This window comes from Engystomops pustulosus, chromosome 1 (genome assembly GCF_040894005.1).
Source record: "Engystomops pustulosus chromosome 1, aEngPut4.maternal, whole genome shotgun sequence".
Lineage (NCBI taxonomy): Eukaryota > Metazoa > Chordata > Amphibia > Anura > Leptodactylidae > Engystomops > Engystomops pustulosus.
The window spans coordinates 61,511,049-61,533,395 of NC_092411.1; the positions used below are offsets into that span (position 1 = coordinate 61,511,049).

General features: G+C 42.4%; 1 protein-coding gene across 1 annotated transcript; it reads left to right on the forward strand.

Moving 5' to 3' along the window:
* The first annotated feature begins 341 nt into the window (after nt 1-341).
* Nucleotides 342-16,859, forward strand: ISOC1 (isochorismatase domain containing 1). The gene is made up of 5 exons (XM_072141757.1): nt 342-933; nt 6,812-6,931; nt 8,056-8,259; nt 8,666-8,782; nt 12,912-16,859. The coding sequence occupies exons 1-5, from the start codon at nt 613-615 to the stop codon at nt 13,056-13,058; spliced, it is 909 nt and encodes a 302-aa protein (XP_071997858.1). The 5' UTR covers nt 342-612; the 3' UTR covers nt 13,059-16,859.
* Nucleotides 16,860-22,347: the final 5,488 nt, after the last annotated feature.

A 22,347-nucleotide genomic window follows, 5' to 3' on the forward strand; every position in this document is an offset into this window, starting at 1 on the left:
CAAGAAGTTCCGATTATTTCACTTCTTCTACTCATCAGAAACATTGATAAATCTCCCCCTGAAAGTATTTTTTAAAATGGTATCAATTATTTGCTGAAAGTGGACAATCCCTTAAATATATTTTGCACATAGTTTATATACTGAACATCAGTGCGGGAGGACACAGTCACACTTGTATGACGAGCACATATATACAGTATACATCTCCTGTAATATACACGCGGGGTGTATACGTCACGTGACACACGGCAGGAGTCAGGCCCGGATGTCTGCCGCCCCCGGTGACGTGTGTGCACCGACCGCCTGACGTCAGCGGGCGCGGGGGTAAGTTACCGAAGGGGGAGCTCGGGGGAGGTGGAGGACCAGGGCGCTGGAATTGTGGAACTACAAGTCCCAGGAGCAGCGCTGCCGCCATGTTAGGACGTGCAATCGCACAGCCACAGGTTTCTGTTGGGAGGCCGCATGGTGTGTGTGAGTGATGTGCTGCAGCGTCCTGCGCTCTCCTCCTCCTCCAGCAGGGGGTGACAGTGGGAGTGGCCGGGGAGGGGGGAGTGATAGCCGCACGGATAACCCCCAGCATCTGTCCTTGTGTGCAGCGCGCAGACACTGAACATGGCAGAGCAGGCGGCGGTGTGTGCGGCAGCAGCGGCTCCTCCGCAGGTGAACAGCTGCCCCGGGAACAACCTGTGCAGCGGCTCCGTGCCCGTCCTCTTCTGCTTCTCCGTCTTCGCCCGTCCCTCCTCCGTGCCGCACGGCTCCGGCTATGAAGTCCTGATCCAGAAGTTCCTCAGTCTGTACGGGGACCAGATAGACATGCACCGCAAGTTTGTAGTGCAGCTCTTCGCCGAGGAGTGGGGGCAGTACATAGACCTGCCCAAGGGCTTCGTGGTCAGTGACAGGTGCAAGGTCCGCCTGGTGCCCCTGCAGATCCAGGTGAGTGCCCCACCTACACTACAGGAGGAGAACTGTGACCTCTGCCCTATGGGAAGGAAAACCCCTAGAAAATGTCCCTTTTTGTGTAAGACTCTGTTCACATTGGTGTCACTATAAGCTTTACAACTAAGGTGTGACCGCACAGATTCTGACAGGGGTGTGAGGTGGACCCGCTATTTTGGTGGTGAGTTCCCCCCTGCAGCCTGCTTTATATGTAGACTATGGGTATAACCATGTGTGATTGTTCCCTATTCTATATCATGAAATGGTAATGGCTGGACCTTCATTGATTGATCTGGGCAGATGGCTATTTTTCCTGCCCGTAAGGCTGATGCCACATATGGCGTTTTTGGTCAGTTTTTAAGCATGCATTTTCAGTCCGTTTAAAATCGCATCAGTTTTTGACCATTTTTCCCAGTTATTACTTAATACAGATTGCAAGCAGCCAAACGCATGGTAAACGGTCAAAAAACATATACGTTTTTAAAGGGAGTGAGAATGCATGCTTAAAATCAGACCAAAAATGTCATGTGTGACATCACCCTAAGGCTATATTCACGCTATGTATGCCCGCCGTACTGTAGTACAGCAGGCATACATTGGTGCCGGGGAGAGGATCAGGGGATGAGCGCTGCTCCCCCACGCCATAGGAATAAACAGTGCACGGCCTATCTTTCTACGGAAAGGTGTGGTACACCATACCGCTCCCGTACAGCGTCGTGAGGCCATTGTGATGTATGGGGGACGTATATACGCCGGCCGTGTATGTTTCCTGTACATTTGTGTGAATATAGCCTAAGGGCTTAAAGGGCTACACCTGCCCTGGGCTTGGATAGGTTGCCAGGACAAGAGATGAGCACATCCTAACGTTCTAGTCAGCCAATCATAGCCATGGCTTGTTGTTACAGATTGGGTGTTCGGCCAGCAATATGTCAGGTGGCTGAACCTGAACTTTAACGTGGAGCTGCTTATCTCTAGCCAGGACCCCTTTAATTCAGATGATATGATCTGTGGGTTCACCTGATTTGTACATCGTCAGCTATAGGTTTAGTCTGCACTGTCAGGTTTGTCGGCATCAAATCCCGGAGAACATCTGCATATGTTACATGCTGACTTTGGAGGGAGGTTGTCTAAAGGCAATTCAGATCAAACTCCCATCAGAAAATTGATACAATGTGGATTTTAAGATTCGCACCAAGTCAATTTCCACTTTGAAAGAAAGTGCATGAGATTTTCTAAATGTCATAGCCTGGAATGGTAACGTATAATGAGAAAGATTTCCCACATAAAAATCCACGCTGAATGCAGACGACCAAGACTGTAGTTTCCAATTAGAGGACTATCCTGTCTGATTCAGAAAGTCTGCAGCAGATTTCGTCTCCCTGTTTTTTTGTTAGTTTTTTTTTCCATGGCCTCATCCAAAAAATCAATTTTTAAGTAAAATGATTGGAGGTCCTACATCCAGAGACCTCCACTAAACATCTCCTGAAGTCCAATGCATGATGTGAATGAGGCATTCAGAGCTCCTCACCTTGACTTCAGTGTTAAAGGGAACCTATCACCAGGAGACCCATTATAGCAGTCCCCCAGAGCATTGTACATGCACTGCCAAAGTTTTTTTTGTATAAAAAAAAATATATAGGTTTTACAGAAAAAAAAAGATATGTTGTATAGAACTTTTCAATCCCATGTGCTCTGTGACTAGGCACTTGTCACTTGGGAGTGGCTATAGAGGACCAGTTTCCCCCCCCCCCCTTTGAATAACTCCCATCACTCGGGATTGGCTATAGAGCAGCAGGGGTTATTCATGTATTAAAAGGACACATGGAGGAGCTGTTTCCCAGGGCCGGAGGGGGGAGAAACTGCTCCTCTATAGCCACTCCCAAGTCACAAGTGCCTAGACGTGGAGCAGATGGCATTGAAAGGTATTATATAGTATAAATTTATTTCTGTAAAACCTATTTTTTTTTTTTTTTTATATATATTACAAAAAGTCTTTGGTCGTGCATTTACTATGCTCTGTGGGGACTGGGGGAGTGGTAAAAATGGGTCTCCTGGTGACGGGTTCCCTCTAAACTCTCCACTTCCTTAACTTTATACAACCAATTTACATCTCACTTCAAAGTTGATTTTTCTGGATGATGCCTCCACACTGGACTATGAAAGAAACAAAAATTAGAAGGTTTTATGCTGTTTGATGACACATTGGTAGTAGTTCATTAGGCCAAAAAACGCCATAAAAATAAATGCCCGGCTCTGTCATAGTGCTTGTAGACACTGTGCTCATTGCACCATGACCAGATGTTATTGACCTTCATGGGGGCCGTGATAAGGTGGCAAATTGTATCACCGGCCCCAAAACAGTCGTTTGCCTGGGACCGGTGTCCCACTTAGAGGAGACATATCTTGTACATACTGTTGCAGACGTTTATTCCTCGTTATCTTAATAGGGCTGGCCGAAATCCATGACCAGGCCGGCCACTGAAACAACCTGAATCAATAGAACTGACTCTGTCACAGAAATTTCTGCAATAAATCCGTGTTTGAACAGCCCACTGGTACTAGAACCCCTCCCAGCTTAGACCCTTACATGGGATCTTATATACAGAAAGAACAAATACTAAAACATACAAGCAACTTGTACTTGGCAAAGTAAAAACTGGCTTTGGCTGCAGACTAGAGAGGAGTGGGCCCAATGTTTCCATTTGGTTTATCTAGCACATGTACATATTGGCAGACGAACAGCTAATCCAACAAATTGGGGCCCCTACCAAATGGCCTTGACTGTGATTGGCCAGTCCCGATCGAAAACATGGTGTCCGATTATCTCTACTATAAGTGGCTATAACCTTAGAACTCTTTATCATATCCAGGTCATTTTGAGATTTGTTTTCTAGTCACATATTGTATTTCATGTTAGTTGAACATTTTGGGTGACATGTTTTGCATTTATTTTTGCAGGGAAAAATGGAAATATGCCTAAATTTTTTTTAGCTCCATTTTTAAAGTTTAAAATGCACCCTCTCGTTTTTCTAGGATGCTTTGAGGCTTAGAACTTTCAATGCAATATTTCATATTTTCATGAAAACCAGCAAATCTCTGACTTTTGAGGGACCTGCTAAGTTTTAAAGTTACTTTGAGTTGCCTAAATATTAGTTAAATACCAAATTAAAGAAACGACATATAAAAAAAACACATTTTTTACGTGTTTTAAAGGTGTTGAAACAAAAAGGTGCGAAAGTGTTACTTTTTTTTTGGGTGGGGGATACAGTCTGTTTGGCCCAAAGGTTATACAGTCACAATGGATTACATTACAAGATGTACCATAGTTTGATACCCAATTTCTCTGAGGTATGCCAATATCCCTTATGTGCTGATAAACTGCTATATGGGCACACCGCAGGGCATTGGAGAGATGGAGTGCCATTCAGAGCAGGTATACACACACATTGAACAGGCTGTAACACTTTAAATGTATGGGGAAGTGGACATATGAGGGCTTGGTTTTTATTTATTTTTTTGCTGATTGAGATTTACAAAAACTTAATTTTGGTGGATCTATATATTATTGATGACATTTGGTGACTTCATGGTGGTGGATAAAAAAATCAATTCTTGTTTGGGATTTTTTTGTTTTGTTTTTGCCTGTATACCGTACAATGAAGATACGTTATTTTCTGACTCCATCGATACCTCTGTTTTTAGGGACTTTTGCCTTTTTTTTTTTTTTTTTTTTTTTTTACCTCTTTGTATACACTTGGACTTCAACAGTCGGCACTCTCTTCTGAAAATGATCTCGACTGTGGATCTAGTGTCCTGTTTCTGTACTATAATGACCTGGATCAATATTGTCATGTGTTGGTGGTATCATAGAAAACTGATGAGAATTAAAATCTGCAGTAATTTCTCCTAGAAGACGTGGCCTCCTTCCTTAGTAGCCAAGGCAACAATGATTAATGCTCCTCAGCTGCTGCCGGCTTAAAGGGAAAGAAAAAGGTCTTGTAGCTGCTGCCCTGGATAACGCTGTGTGTCTGTGTCTTGAAGATGCTTAGACAGAACAGGAGCAGACTACAGGTAGAACGATTGTCAGAAGTTGGAACGTTTCCAATAACGTTGCGGTCCATGTGCGGTCTCGTTGCTGTAATGGAATAAGAGCAACTTGTGGTTGGCATGAAGCCAGGGAAAGCAATTAAATGCCGCGTTATTATGTCTGGCGGAAATACAATCACGTTTTAGCTTTGCCAGCAAGGTTCATTAGATGCAGGACTAAGTAATCCCACACATCCCCTGTATGTACAGCCATAATACCAGTCCCATCCTGTTATCAAGGAGGATTATATTATATATTGTCAGTGCTACTAAGTATTCATAGATGTTGTCAGGCTTTGGCGCTCACCTTTTACTCTATATAAAATAGGACAAATTCCAGCAGTCATGGAGGATGTGACCCCTCTCCTGGATGTCTGCTGCAATATAATATCCATCAAAGAACTGTTATGTCTTTTCTCTATAGTTCTTTATTGTGTGGATTTCTTCTTTATTTTACCTCTACAACATGTTTATAAAGTGACAAGAGAGCAGTGGATATATTACTGGGCAGACGGAAGTTGTCATTTCACATTTTCCTCTCCGGTGCTCTGTCTTCTTGCCAAATGTTTCAGCTTAAGTTTCACATACTTTATTTTAACCGCCATGTAGCATAGACATTTATTGAAAACATTTTTAGCATGTACAGTTCATTGTTTATAGCAAAGTTTCCCCTGATACAAATCAGACTCTGGTGACAGATTAGTGGCGCACCCTGAAAAGGCTCTAGTGACCGTGCATTTTTATCGAATATTCATAAGCGGCAGTTTAGCGGCCATAATTTTTTTTTTTTTTGTGGGGGGGGGCACATACAGCTAGTTAAAACGTAATAAAAGTGTTTCCAGACCCTCTCCGTGCTGCAGGTTCACAGGCTGTTACACTGTCTCCTCTCCCTCTGCAATCACAGAAATTTGCCGTTCCTAACCCTTTAACCCTTATGTAATCTCACATCAGCACTGAAAGTTTCAACACACAGAGGGAAGGGGGGGGGGGTGAGTCGCTAGTCTTGACCTGCCGGGATGACCTAAAAAAGAAAGGTATGTCTTGCGCTTTGGGCTGTTAATTATGCACGCCCCCTGCCTCATCTCCCATGCTTCCAGTATGGCAGAGGGAGGTGGTGGGGCCCTACATAATGAACATCCCTTTCCTTTCTAAGAGACCTTGGCGTGTCAAGACTAGCGCCGGGATCAAGATGAGCTGAGTATTTATAGTTTGTTTTCTTTGTTTGTTTTTTCTAAAATGGTAGATTTCCTTTAAAAAGTAACAATGGAAATCTGCTCTAAATGGCGCTTCTTCCCTTCAATACCATGGTGTGTGCCCATACAGCAGGTTACCACCACATATGGGGTATTGCTATATTCCGGAGAGAGCGAGGGTAAATTTCAAAATTGCACCTGATTTGCTTTAACTCCTGCAAAACAAATGGTTAACAAACTTCACTTCATAAAAGTTGTTTTGGTCCAATTAGACGGTACAACACTCAGACCATCTAAAGGTTTTTGTGAAGTTGCAAACTTTTTATATTCATTTTTAGATACAATTTTAAGCACCTAGTTATGTTTACAGAATAAAGCTCATTTTTAACCCCTTACTTTACAACTTTATTTGGTTTTCTTGCAGTTTTGGCTCCATCTTTTAGTGATGGTGAATTTAGTATTCCTCTGATTTCTCTTTGCGATGAGATGCCGTGTGCTGACCCAGGTTTAGACTGCATGTAATCTTACGAAATATTACGAAAATGGATGCAACATAGAAATAATTGACTTGAATTTCTTGTACTTTCTCTTGGCAGCTTACAACACTTGGGAACCTTACACCTGCTAGCACTGTGTTTTTCTGTTGTGACATGCAAGAGAGGTTCAGACCAGCCATCAAGTATTTTGGCGATATTATAAGCGTAGGACAAAGACTGGTAAGTCTTGGCTTTCTAATGCTAACAAGGGCTGTGAAAGGTTAAGGGACCACAGGTTTCTTCACTTCCTACCAAAAGGAAAAGGAAGGGAGGCAGCAATCCAAAAACTGTAGTGGTTCAGATATAAGGTGCACGCAGTCCTGGTGCTCAGCAAATCCCCATGTAGACATAGTGATTGGAGAAGACCACAGCACCGGAGAGGTAAAGTTCCAACCATTCTTTATTTACAATACATCCGGGTAAAAAACAGCGACGTTTTGATTCTCATTGAATCTTTATCATGCATGAATCGATGGAACTTTACCTCTCCAGTGCTGTGGTCTTCTCTAATCACTTCACTTCCTACAAAGCATTCCATATATACCATATATGGTACAGCGACTATGCTTCATATTTGTAAGAAGGGGTTGTATCAATTCTGCATGTTATCCCCTATCCATGATAGTCCAACTTCTGGGATGTTCTAAAAAGATATGTGAATAGATATAGGGTGTGACTTATCAGTGTTCGTACACCAGAAAACTGGCGTAGAAGCAATGAAACCTTCACGCCTCCATGAGAGCGTGAAGAGGGTGCGGGCAGTGGAAGAGAGGGCTGGTGAGGGGTTTTCGGGCACTGCACCTGCATACTAGCCAGAGCCTGCAAAATTTAAGTTTGCAAGCTTTTGCTGCAATTCCATGGATGGTAGAGCCTGGCATGAAATTGTCCTGCTGTGTATTAGCCACTGCAGAATAGACCAAAGCCTCATGATGTATCCGCCATGGTGGGTGGGCGGGGCCTTTATCATAGCAGGCGCTCCATGAACACAGCGTATGACAAATGTCCCTCATAGGAGTGAGGTGCTCCTATAATGACTCGGTAATAAAGATTCATTAGCAGAGAAAGACATAAATAAGTCTAGTTATACCTTCAGACTTAAATATAAGAAAGCAGTCAGGTGATTGGGGGGGAGGGGTCATCTTTATTAAATAGCTTGTAGGATTCCTGCATAAAAACATGTATGCTACTTGGTGCACGGGAACGTTTCCACATGGATCTTTAGCTGTTGTGGCAGTTAACTCAATAGAAATCAATGCTCTAGACTAGAGGTTCCTTAAATTAATATTTCAATGCTTTAATTTTAGCTACAAGGTGCACGTATATTAGGAATACCTGTCATTGTCACAGAACAGTATCCTAAAGGCCTTGGGAGCACGGTGCAGGAACTGGACTTAACAGGAGTGAAGCTTGTAGTCCCAAAAACCAAGTTCTCCATGGTGTTACCTGAAGTAGAGGCAGCATTAGCGGAAATTCCTGGAGTTCGTAGTGTCGTACTGTTTGGAGTTGAGGTGAGTTTGGCTTGGTCGTCTTTTCCCCTCATTGTCTAGCATTAGGAATGGTGTATGGAAGTCGTGGGCCTCTTTTCTATCACTCGGGTAAATGTATAGTACATGCTGCTGTCCTACACAGACATCCCTACTACTACTCTTGTCACTGTGGAAGAACCACTTTCGGCTTTTTTCACTGCAACTGACATATTACTTAGGACAAGTTTCTTATAAGAGAGCAGATGGGTAAGAGGACAGTTTGCATTAGCCTTTGATTCACTTCAGCTGTTCTGGGTTTGTGTCCGTACATCTGGCACATAGAAGGACGTATGTGCATTTGCTCTTATATTTTCATTATAAAATAACTGAATTCCATAATTTTGCTTTGTGAGGCGAGTTATTTATTTTTATATTTATATGTTTTCAGACTCATGTTTGTATTCAACAAACGGCATTGGATCTGATTGGCCGAGGAGTAGAAGTCCATATTGTGGCAGATGCTTCTTCATCTAGAAGCATGATGGATCGAATGTTTGCCTTAGAGGTAAGAATCGGCTTCTTTGTTTTTAGTGAAGTCACTCATTTCTTCATTCTTCCATATTCATACCCTCAGAATATCCAGCAACGTACGTATCAATAGGTCATGAGGAATCCTGTTCTTTTAATAATACTGCCACCAGTAGATAGTGAGGGTTCACTTTCCTGGCCCTGATATTTAAATTCTGCCTAAAACATGGTTTGTAGATTTCGGGGATATATTTATTACTATAGTAGTTGTTTTATTTTGGAGGTGTAACAGACTAGTTTCCCACTGTCTTATTCTCTAGTAAATTCCCATTAATAATGTAGATTATTTTTAAATGATGTACGTCTGTTGCTTGTCAATGTATTTAAAGTTTATTTTAGCCAAAGACCTAACATGGCTCTCATCTGACTTCCCTGTAACATTCTCCGAAATGTAAGTAGGGCCACTCCCTACTGAAATAATCTTTGTAAGTTCAGTTTTTCACTTAAAAAAAAAAAAAAAAAATTTTAAATCTTTATTTTCTTACAATTCCTAAAAAGAGGTATATACATATAATACATCAAAGACAACATCTACAGTTGCGCATTAAAGGAAACCTACCACTTCTGAAGGTAGGTATGAGATGTAAACACCGGGCACCAGCTCAGGATGAGCTGGTGCCGGAGCTTACCTTAGCTAGTGTTTTAAACCGCTATATCGCAGTTTAAACACATTTTGATTTACAGCCCCGAGGTAGCTTCGGCGCTGCGTGCAGCCGTGCGCGCGTGACGCCTCCGGCACTTTCTATGGGGGTGCGCGTGCACGGCCGTGCGCAGTGCCGAAGCTACCTCGAGGCTGTAAATCAAAATGTGTTTAAACCGCGATATAGCGGTTTAAAACACTAGCTAATGTAAGCTCCGGCACCAGCTCACCCTGAGCTGGTGCCCGGTGTTTACATCTCATACCTACCATCAGAAGTGGTAGGTTACCTTTAAAATTTAACATCTTGTTTTACTTTATCCAACTATACAATTTGTCGTTGTACTATTGTATTATATGAACTATATATAATAGTCTGTCCCCTTCTACCCACCCAACCCAAGCCGGAAGCGGAAAAAATAGTTTATGAAAAATCTCAGATCCATTAATTAGTGTTGGTAGTTCTTATTTTCAACTTGCTGAACCCTCATTTTACTGCAATGCCAAACAGAACAGGGCTAAAAGAAGAGCTCTCTTCTTTTTAGTTTCTTAGCTGTGTTACTACATTCCACACCTGTGTCTGGATCTTTTGTCACTGAGCCAATAATTGCACAATTCTAACTGATATTAACTGAATTTAACAGGAATCTGTCACTGGAACTACTGCACACACTGATTTTAGCTAAGAATACATAGATCCTATCCCCAGAAAATGAACTTTGCAAGCCTAGCTGGCACCATACCAGAAGGAGCATTGAGTCCCAAGGGTGTGTGTTATTTACCAGAGTCACCATACGACAGCCCATGTCTTCAGCATGGCACAAGAGAACAGAAGATGATGTCAGCTGAAGTGAGGAATGAGGCAGCTGCTTGAGATACGGGCTGAGAGACGCACACTGACTGCATGAATCTCATACGCCCTTGTGACTCGCTGCTCCTTCCGGGATGCCAGTGTCAGTTTTCGACAATTCCATTAGAGCTTTCAGTATTTGTATGGAAAATCGGACAAAAACTTCAGTGTTATTTTTAAGTCTCAAGTGGGTACTGTGAGTAATGTTCAGAACATTTAACGAAAGTCTATTGAAATCAATAACTTGGCTCTATATAGAGATTTATTAATAGACATTTTACTAGGTTTGTTATCCTTCTCTTATTATTGTTTTAGTGGCAGAAGATAAAAACTGAGGCCCAAACGCAGCTGTGACCTGCGCCTCGGTTCTGCCATTTGAATGTGTGCTGAGCTGCAGCATGCCAGGATTGATTTCTGATATTTTGTGACCTAGACACATTTTAATTTTGTATTGTTTACAATTTTTTGAGCACTTTAGTATAGGTACTTTAAATGAATGTATTCCATATCCTTCACCCACATCTCTTCCTCCACACTTTTCCCACCGGGGGTTATTAAATCCAAAAAGTAGGTTATAGCTGTTGGGCTGCTAGAAGACTAGACCTAATGGTTTGTAGTATTTGCCATAATTACTTTAATTAGTGATCCTGTTATGATGTAGCTGTATTGTTATTGGTACTGTAGTCATGTAAGAGTCGTCTGTGATCTGTTTGCTGATGTGAGCTGATCTATGCCAGTTGAGGGTGAAAGTGGGTAGAAACATTACACCATTGAACGACCCAGCTAAATTGTGATAAGATCTAGCAGTCTGTGCCCCCAGCTAGTATCCACACTGAGCAACTAGATTATTGTAGCATGAAGGCAAATTGTGTTTGCTCCTAGGATCAATGTGCTGACAGGGAGAGGAGTCGCTGCGGGCGACCTCCATGCTTCATTTGGTGGGCACTAAGAAATCGTTTCACAAAATGCCATTGTTATTTCTCTGTAAATAGCGGAGGATTAGAGGCTAACAAGGGCAAGGCACAGCTTTCCACATGCATCTGTTCTGTACAATGAGGGAAACGGAAATCATTTACATTGTGTCTTCTTGAAAATATTTAGATTTGAGATTTAACCCTTTCTGTGAAATTGGTTTTTTTGCATAAGTCTTCTCTAGCTCGGTATACTTGTACTAAAGGAAGAAAAATTGTATGTCCAGGCTCTGAAATAATTTTGCAGCGTGTAGGGAGTTGACTTGTGCAATTGAGTTTGGAAATGATAGAAAATCTGCCGGCAGAGACATCATTGTCCAACATGTCACAAAAGTGTGAAGCAAGTAAAATGACAAAAAAAAAAATATTAAAATGCTTTTTTGCACAACCTTTGGGTGCTAGACGTGCAAAACTAGCCCCTATGTGTAACTCATTTACAGACTGTTGGGTTTCTGTAACCATGCACTAATATTTTAGACTCCATAATGGCTAATAAGGTGTTTAGTGTCTTCACTAATGCCATGTTTTTGTCCTGCTATAGGAATAATTATTACTGATGGAAAAACTGCTTTATTTTTAGTTTTGGCTGCAATAGATTCGAGCATTAAGATTGAAAAAAAGTACAGTATTGGTGTGGACGCGAGGCTGGGGCACAGGGCTGAGGAATCCTGAGACAGCTGCAAAAACCTCAGCCTAACAGGGGTGGAGCAGAGTGTCCCGAATTTTGAAAGCTGTTTTATTCTGTATGGACTGGAGTTGAGAATGAAAATTTATCCCATTTAAATAGTTTGTGAATAGTCATGAAATGAGTCTCTTTTTAGAGGCTGGAGTAGTCACGTCAGACACCTTTTTCCTTAACTGCCTGTATCTCCAGCTCTAATTTTTATGCACCTGCTCTGTAACAAATTGCAAAGTCCTTTAAAATAAGAAGTGGGCAGTGATCTGTTAAAAAGTATTTGATTTTGGAGGCTATTATATCCAGGTAAACGGGTGAGTTTTCACATAAGAGGAAATTTATAGGAAGCAAATTTCAAGTGCTAATTGAAGGGGTTATTGGGTTAAAAATCCATTCAGAAGGAAAAATTTACTCATAGATCCAGCTATTGTGATTGTGGTAATCTTGTTATATTTCTTATGTGGCCTCCTTCCTTCTAAAATTAACTTTGAAAATGATGCTAATGAGCATGCAGATTCACAGGCTGTCACAATGAGCAGAACAAGTCTCCCTCCACCCCCTGCCTTTGTAATCTAGTAGCAGGGAGTGCATGGGGAGAGGAGACCTGCTCTGCTCATGGTAACAGCCTGTAAAGCTACAGCACTGCGGGACTCTCAAAAAAAAAAAAAAAAGCTAATTAGAATAATTATAAAAAAATTGTTCTTAGAAGGCGGCCATAGATAAGAAATATCCTATATTTTTACACGTGGCACTGTATCTTTCCCTGTGTAATGGTGCTGTGTGCCATGCATCTCCATGGAGAGGTCAACCCCTCCTCTCCATGGCGCTGGACATATATGTATGCCTGGCTATGTCCCGGCGGGCATAAGTTTGTGTAAATGCGCCCTTATACTGAGAGCTGGTCAGACCAGTATTTAAATGTTTAGCAGTCAAATCTATAAGTAATTACTGTAGTGTATTTTTCTTTTGCAGCGTCTTGCACGGAACGGAATCATCATCACCACGAGCGAGGCTGTGCTCCTGCAGCTAGTTGCAGATAAGGACCATCCTAAATTTAAAGAAATCCAAAACCTTATTAAAGCAAGTGCTCCAGAGTCGGGACTCCTTTCTAAAGTGTAACTGTAAACTGAATGATTCTTATTGGATCCATGTATATGTGATCTTTTCCGGTATACAGGCGGTCCCCGGCTTACAAACGACCCCTAGATACAGAAGGACCTCTATGCCCACTATAACATCTGGTGACGTTGTCTGGATGCTTTACTTTAGTCCCAGGTTGCAATGATCAGCTGTAAGGTTTCTGTCATTAAGCTTTAATAATAATGATTCTCTTTTTATATAGCGCACACAGATTATGCAGCGCTGCACATAGCTTGCCAAATCAGTCCCTGTACCCAATGGGGCTCACAATCTAATAAACCTACCAGTATGTTTTGGATTGTGGGAGGAAACCCACACAAACACGGAGATGTTGGCCTTGGATTTGAACCCAGGTCCCCAGTGTTCCAAGGCTGTAATGCTAACCACTGAGCCACCGTGCTGCCCTTAGCTTTAGTGATGATCCTTGTTCCCATTAAAGCACAAAACTTTGAAAAATGAATTGTCACATGAATAAAAAAAGTTGTCTGGGGCTACAATTATAAAATATACCCGTTCCGCCTGATGTACCAATTCACCTTACTTCTGTTCGTAACCCGGGGACTGCCTGTAATTGCAGATCTGCATGAGTACTTTTTGCAGTAAGTTAAAAAATCCAGTATCTTCATGGACTCATCTGTAAACGAAATGATTGTTTGCCTGCGTGTCAAATGAAGTGAATACTGTAGTTTGTCTGTGTAGCATCTTTTGGATATGGTTTCCCATGGAAAGGGATTACATGTGGTAGATCAGGATTATATGCAATGTTTTTGTAAATTATGGACTGCTCTATTGTTGAAAGGGGTTTAAAAAAAAAAAATCAAGGTCGCTTTCCTTTAGGAACAGAACTACACCTATACAAAGGATGTGTGCAAAGCTGCAATACCGCATGTGACCTTTGAACAGGCATGGAGTATAAGCTGAGGCACCTAATTTTAATGCAAACTGTGAAAATCTATTGACTTGACTATAAGCCTAGGGTGGGAAATACATTGGTCACAGCCTTCACCCAGTACATAGTCAGCCAGACCATGCCCTCTAGTATACAGCTAGCCAGCCCCTTGACCCCCAGTATATAGCCAGCTAGATCTAGTTAGCAAATGTGTATGTTGTATGTAAAGATATATGGCTTTATGAAGTGCCAGTCACTTTTTATATTTTCCAGAGACTGGAAGAAAACTTATTGTGCCATATGTCTACTAAACACTGTTTTTGTATATTTTGTTGTGGGCTCCCAAGTTTACATCCATTATCATTAGCCCTTTTCTATTGTATGGAACCTGTCTTGGGCCTCCTTCACGCAGTTTTATGCTTGGAAAAAGAGAGCATGCTTATTCCTGTGTACGGTACAGTGGCACACCTGTGTGATAGGTGTCTATGGGGACTTGTATCCAGCCAAAAATTTGCAGCAGGTTGTATATCCCCACAATGACATTGTGGAAGAGGGTTTGGACCAGGCCAGTGTGGTGCCACTGTAACATGTCCAAACGCTGCACAGCTCTGAGCATTGGTCCAGAAACTTGTTTTCTTGATTTCCTGATACATGTTCTGCATTCTCAGTACGTGGCAGTATGCCTTGGCAGGAGACATCTCTTCAACTACCTTCATTGCTATTGTGTGCGTCGCACCCATGATGACGTTGGCAGTGTGGTGCCGTTACTTTCTGCAGTGGATACAAACTCCCATCAGGGCCTCGTGGTTGAGTTGACCAGGGACCACGGAGGGGAAAAGCGGCTATTACGACCCATAACTGGTTTTCTTATTGGATCCGATTCATTGATTAATTACTGATATAGAGATTTTGGCCATTACAGAGAAACCATTTAATTTTATGTAGTCTTGTGAGGTCTTTTATGTTTATACATTGCACTATTAGATTCTAGATGGATCAAAGCTAAAAAATAGTTTAAGAAAGTGGACTTTAAGGATTACGAAATGGTAGCCTGCTGAGCGGATATAAAGGAAAAAACCTAGGACGTGATTGGATCCCAAGCCCTGCTATAAGGCTCCCGCAATGTAAGTACAGACAGCAGTGCATGACACTTGTTTTACGTAGTGATATGAAAATAATTTATCAGAGATTCAATATTAGTTATGTGTCTGCACACTTCTAAATCTCTCTCCTCTTCTGGTGTATCTGTGCAGCATCCTTCATAGTTTCATCCATCTTGTTTCCGTTACTAATTTTCTATTCCCTTTTTTAATGTCTCTTGAGCTTTTCCTAAATCGGAGGACAAGTTCCAGTCTTGAGCACTTGTGTGCACTTGGATTTGGCTGGTGATCCCTGTAGGCTTTATTTTTCTTGCTGTCCACTGGACAAGTACAGCAGCCAACTAATATAAAATGAGGAATAAATGGTCACTTTATCCTCTGTTTTATCTAGAGACATTGTGGCAGCAGTCAGGTCCATGCTCCAGTAATGATTTATTCATTGAATCTGAAAAAAGCAACACTGGGAATTAACAAAATGTGGATACAAGCTGTTGGTCCAGATGATGGAAAATATCTCCATTATGCAGTGTACACTCCCAAATTGCACATGGTATACAATCTCTCATAGATGTATGGCAGTGATAATTTCTCAGTGTGGCAGGAGTGATGCACATAATCTTCTCTTCTGACCCATATTTATATGTGTGGTATGAGAAGCAAATAATATTCTATATTACAGAAGCTGGAAATGCTAACACTACATTATTTGCTGTGGCCAAATCTAGGAATCAAAGAGAAGTTCCTTCTGGACTTTTATCTTCTCTACACAACTAGTTTGGTTTCAAAAACTGCATAAATAAACCAGAACCGATCTGGGGTTGCTTAGACATGTGTGGTTCAGGCCTCTTGCCCCATGCACCAGTTCAGTCTGAGAAACTTGCTCCATGTTCTGGAGGGTTATGGGGAGTGAACCTCGGACCACAATACCTTAAGATGCCAGGTTCAGTCCAGTGATACTATGTTCGGTTCAGGAAATCCTGTCAGTGCACAGACTGAACTTGTTTCATGGACAACCGGTCTTAAACAGCATTGGAAATGGACGTATACATTTCCACCATTGATGTCCATTAATGGGTATTCTGATTCCCAAGCTTGTACGTTCTTTAAAGAGGACCTGTCACCCCATTTATGGGCACTAGGAGCTGCTTACTAAAGTAAGCATCTCATAGTGCTCGAACAAACGCCGCAGTGTTAGTGATAGCGTTACCGTAAACCTCCAGTAACTCTATCAAACACTGCGGCGGGGTACAATGTAATTGTCGGACAGCTCGCAAAGTTGTCCGACGTATTCATGAGGGGGCGGGGTTAGGGTGTGACTAGAGGCGGTGATTGCCGCATAGCGCGAGGCAGTCAATGCCGGCCTATGGAGGGAGCGGGGCAGTCCGGGTTAGAGGCAGCGCCTCGGACCGCCCCCTCATGAATACATCGAACAGCTTTGCAAGCTGTCCGATGATTACACTGTACCCCGCCACAGTGTTTGATAGCGTTACCGGAAACTTCCGGTAACACTATCACTCTAACACTGCGGCGTTTGATCAAGCACTAGGAGCTGCTTACTTTAGTAAGCAGCTCCTAGTGCCGATAAATGGGGTGACAGGTCCTCTTTAATTCTGATTAATGTCACGAGTGACTCTACATAAGGTGCCTGCGTGTTCTATACAATAACTCTGTTGGAATACACCTAGATAAAGTGCTGTTTTTTGTGTGAAAATCTTTGTATTGTAAACTTTGTATGTTTCCATTTTTATCAAATCCTTGGTAAATAAAATGTGACTTATTTTTTTTTTTCCACCCTGTGTCTTGTATTGTTTTCTTTTGATGCTGTTGAAGCTTTGGTTTATGTGGGTTACTTTTTTCAGAAAACGAACTGCTTCCTGCTTTGGGCCCATTTCACATTATTCTGTGATCACGGCTGTGCCATGGGCTGATCACTATGGTGGGGATAGAACTGATATATGATGCAGAAAATTCTTATTTGCCCAAAATATAGCAGATACAACAGTCAGCCCTAGAATACTGCTCCAGTCTGGGGTGGGGTCTGCTTTGTTAGTGAAATGTTGGATTAAGGCCCCATGCACACGAATGTGTGCCCACTGTGCCGTAACTCAGCGCACGGAGGAGGAGGGAGTGAGCACTGCTCACCCCGCCCCCTTCCATATAAAATAGTAGCCGCACAGCCAAAGATACTTGTAGAGCAGGCTCTGAACGGTGAGCGCTTATTGGGCTCAAGCCCGTGTGCCTTAGACATATGGGGGGCGTATGTACAGCCGAAAGCTTGTGGACATGCATACGTCGCCTTGACGGTCGTGTGCATGGGGCTCTGCACTGATCTGTTTAATGCTCATAATGTCAAATAACATGGAAGATGGAAAGAAACTGAAATCACATGGAAGAACTCGTTGTAAACGCCATGTGTGAACGCAGTCTCCATTTTGTTTTTTTTTAAGGGGAATACAACAGCTGAGGAGGCGAAATTTCTTACATGGCTGTTAACCTTGTGTTTACAAAATGGCAACGTTAGTGTCCACACGTGTCCCCCCCCCCCATAGCTGCCTCCACACGTCCCCCCCCCCCCATAGCTGCCTCCACACGTCCCCCCCCCATAGCTGCCTCCACACGTCCCCCCCCCCATAGCTGCCTCCACACGTCCCCCCCCCCCATAGCTGCCTCCACACGTTCCCCCCCCCCCCCATAGCTGCCTCTACACGTCCCCCCCCCCCCCATAGCTGCCTCCACACGTCCCCCCCCCCCCCATAGCTGCCTCCACACGTCCCCCCCCCCCCCATAGCTGCCTCCACACGTCCCCCCCCCCCATAGCTGCCTCTACACGTCCCCCCCCCCATAGCTGCCTCTACACGTCCCCCCCCCCCATAGCTGCCTCCACACGCCCCCCCCCCATAGCTGCCTCCACACGTCCCCCCCCCCCCCCATAGCTGCCTCCACACGTCGTCGTCCCCATAGCTAACGAGCTCTGTCGGGATCATTTTTCGGGTGTTTCACCAGATACGTTATGGAACTTGGTCACTCTGTCGCCGCCATTCTGTGTTATCGACTAAATATACCGTCAACCTTTTGTTCACATAGGAAATCATTTCAGCGCTTCTTGCTCACCTCCTTTGGTTCCTCTCTGCCGCCATAACCAGGCCAAATACTGATAAGTACAGTTATCCTCACCAAAAGGAATTTTTTAAATTGGTTTGAAGCCTGAGTCCATTTGGGGTATGTCGCCATGCCACTCTTCTAGCCACTTTCATTGCTGTGTTCACTTGTGGCGTTTCAATTGTGTTTTAAACTAAAATGGAAAGGCTTCACCCCCAATTACTTATTGCGTTACCTGGGTGCTAACATTGTGTTTCCTGCATGTTTACTTAACTCAATGGGAGACATTTAGCTTAAAGGGGTTGGCCAATCTTTCCCTGTTCTCACCATGCTGTACTCTGCATCTCTATACAACTTCTTGTTCTTGTTTCTCACTCCTTTTTTCCGTTCTTAGTGTGTGTGTTTTTTCTTCCCTCACATACATATACGAGGGGAGTGGGACAGGATGAGTCATCATCTGCTGCTACAGTTCCCTTCCTATTAGTATTTGGATAAGTAAACAAAGATACTACAGAGTCTGCACACAGCACTAAAGGAAGCATCAGGGATGATGAATCAATTGGTGAGCATTAAGTATTAGAGTGATATGAAAAATAGTAAAATATAAATTTTTTTTTAATAAAAACAAAAAAAAAAATTACCCCTGTTTCCCCAGAACTGATCTAAATAAACAGTAAAAATCAGAAACACATTAGGTATGGACACTTCCAAAAATGCCCGATCAAAATATAAACCAAAACACTTTTTTGCCATTTTAAAAAAATATAAAAAAAGTTCTATAAAAGATCAAAAGGTCGTTTAGTCCTAAAAATAACATTGAAAACGTCATCAAAAGTCACAAAAAATGACACCACCAACAGCTCTGTACACCAAAGTATAAAAACGGTTTTAGAGCCAGAAGAAGGCAAAATCCAAACATTTTTTTTTTTTTTTTGTACAGGAGGGTTTAGTTTTTATAAATGGATGAAAACATTATAAAACTATACAAATTTGGTATCCCCTTAATCGTACTGAACCAAAGAATAAAGTAGCCATTTCATTTGGGGCGTACAGTGAAATCCGTAAAATCCAAGCCCACAAGAATACGGCGCAAATGCGTTTTTTCACCAATGACTAATTTGTATTTTACATCAGTAACCCTGAGTAAACAAAGGAATAAATCTCAATTTTTTTTATTTGTTTTTTTTGTTTTTTTTTTTAAAATTAAAAGATAAAGTAAAAAAAAAAATATATATATTTTTTTTTTTTTTTTTCACTTATTCAGACACTTGTTGCTCAGCCGATCTGGTCGCTAAGTTTTACTAGCCATTTTAAACTGTGTAAGGATCATCAGTAGAGAGCTGATGCTCTCACAGATGACAGCGTCATGCACTCATGACAACCACATTAGACACACCCCGAGCGATCACGTGACTGGTGATCACGTGATGGTATCACGTGACCGGAAGTTCCGCCGGCATGTGAGGGCAGCTCGTGCGGTAATTAGAGAACGCAGCTGGCACCACTGATGGACATGTGTGTGATAGGATCCCCGATTGGTGAGTGATCCACAGGGGGATTAGAGTATATATTATCCGTCAGTTGATGGGGACAGTTATCCCTACACCATCAGATAGGGATCAACGCCTGGGGCTCCACACCAGGGACCCAGTAGATGAGCCTACACTTGGGTTTATCAGACTATTTACTACACCCCAAGGGATGCTCCTCTACATTGGAGACCCCATGTTTTATTGATTCCACCGCAATCCCTCTGAAGAACCTACAGCAGGAAGAAACGCGTCTGGGAAGGGGAATGCAGGGTGTTTTTTTCTAAACTAGGGCAAGTTATTGGGACTGCCCTTGTCAGGGCGGGAGCTAATCACACCCGGGGACAGGGACAGTTGTAGCCTTGTTACAGTTCGTGACGTTTTTGGTTCTAACATATACAGGTATGTCCTTTACCATCTTAATGCTCCCGTCAATACACGTACTTTGGAAACAGCACAGCTGACCACTGGACACAACTACAGACCATTACCAGTTGTGGTAAAAACCATCTTTTATTTCCTCTTTGCAAGGTATTTTTTGGATGGTATGGTGCATGGCACCGTGATTTACAGGTACGTGGTATCCCCATTGTTTGATCCACAACCGTTGTGGGTTGTGGTGATCAGTATAGTCGCCTATTTTGAATATTGAGTGAACCAGAGGCAAAAACGTCCTTGATTTTGGACCATAATAATACATGCTTTGACGCTGGCCAGCCCCTTCCTGTGTCCCCTGCCGGATCTTTTTTGCTTCTATGAGAAAGCCGCATTACAAACCCTTTACGATTGTCCTGATTTCTCTTTGTGACCATGATTCTGTTACTGACTCCGATCCAGTGCTGCCTGTCCTGATCTTTACTTTTTATACACAAACTTGTTCCCTTTATAAAAGTTGGACAGATAAATGTGTTTTCAGAACTAGGACACAGCAGCAGCACTGTGCCTATATACTCTAGTGATCAATGTAAATGAAGTAGACTGAGGCACTGACCTGTAATGCGATCAACAAATTCAATCTGTGCTCTTTATATAACTTGTCTAAAACAGAAGTGGCATTGATCCTCATTCCAGGCCTGTAACATCTCAATTAGATGTGCAGTACAGTGTTACAGAATACTCATGTGGTTTTATTATGGAGACCCCGTGCTTTATTCTGTTGCATCAAGGTTTCTTCAAGGTTTTTATGGAGCATGGCTTATTTATCTACGCTTTCTGAAACTATGAGGAATGACAACAACACCAGGTCAATCTTGGGAGTGTTTTAAATGGGTTTTATAACCCTAAACTATTAATGTCCTATCCAGAGGATAGGTTATTAATTGGTAATCGCACCGTGGAGGGAGCTGAAAAGCCAGCTTTATCCATAGTGTAGCGGCTGTTCTCTTTAAAGGGAACCTTTTAACAAGATTCACTAATAATTCTAATAACAGATTCCCATCACACTAATACGAGCTTGTGCCTGTACTGTTTTTAGCTAAAAAAAAAAAAAAATGCACAGTTCCTATCCTCAGAAAACGAAATTTGTAAGCCTTCCTAGCACACTGCCTGAAGGAGCACAGTGTCCCAAGGACATGTACTTTTCATGCAAGGCAGGCAAGTTCTTCCTCCACCTTGGGCTGATGAGTCATCCTCTGCTGTGCACTGCAAGACCCAGGGTGGAAGAGTAGACATGATGTGTGAGACACACTGGCCTGCACAAATAGCACATGCTCGATGCCTCTTTTGGCAGGGTGCCAATTAAGCTTACAAACTTTATTTTCTGGGGATGGGAACTACAGATTTTTGTTGGGTACAAGTTGGGTACAAGTTAGTATAATGCTATGGGCTCTTGTTATTAGGCTTATTACTGAAAATCTGGAGACAGGTTCCCTTAAAAGTGAATTAAATACCCCAGTTTATTGCAGCCCTGTCAAAAACCATAATAGTCAATAGTTAAGGGTAAGTTAGGGATAATTTATTAGTAGGCTTTGGAATTCAGTTTTTCACTAAATTTAGTATTTGGTTAGATGGATCTACCATCACACTCATAGATCTAGGCACCGTGACTGTGGTAATCGTATTAAAATCTAATTCTAAAATTATGCTAATGAGGGCTACCCTAGCAACTCTGTTTTTACAGAGTGTTACACTGTCTCAAGCTCCTCTTTGCTCCCTTCTACACAAGTTCTGAGGAAACAGAGTGATCTGGGTGTAAGTGTCCCTGGTTTACCATGCTTCATTTTCATAGTAGATTTTCTTTTAAGGGGTAATCACATGTTCAGTATTTATGACCTAGCCACTGGAACTTCAACTCGGGGAACTTCATCTATCTCATAATGGGTCCACTGACCCCCTTCTGCCAGCCAGGTTGAACTGAGAGATCTTCTCATGGGTGCGGCCACTCTTGGTTCAGGTCTATGGGCGAATCTACAGTATATGATCAGCTATACATAAATTTGAGACTAGAGTCACCAAACATGTGCAGCTAACTCTCCATTCAGCCACTTTCACACAAATGGAGTCAGCTTGATGCAATAACCAGCTGAAATATTGCGATATGAGCTGGTGTTTTTTCGAAAAGGCTTGTTTTCAGGCCTTGGGTGTAAGTGGAGTGTATTTGTAACAATTTGTGAAGTGATGGGACATATAAAATGATACATTAATAAATTCAA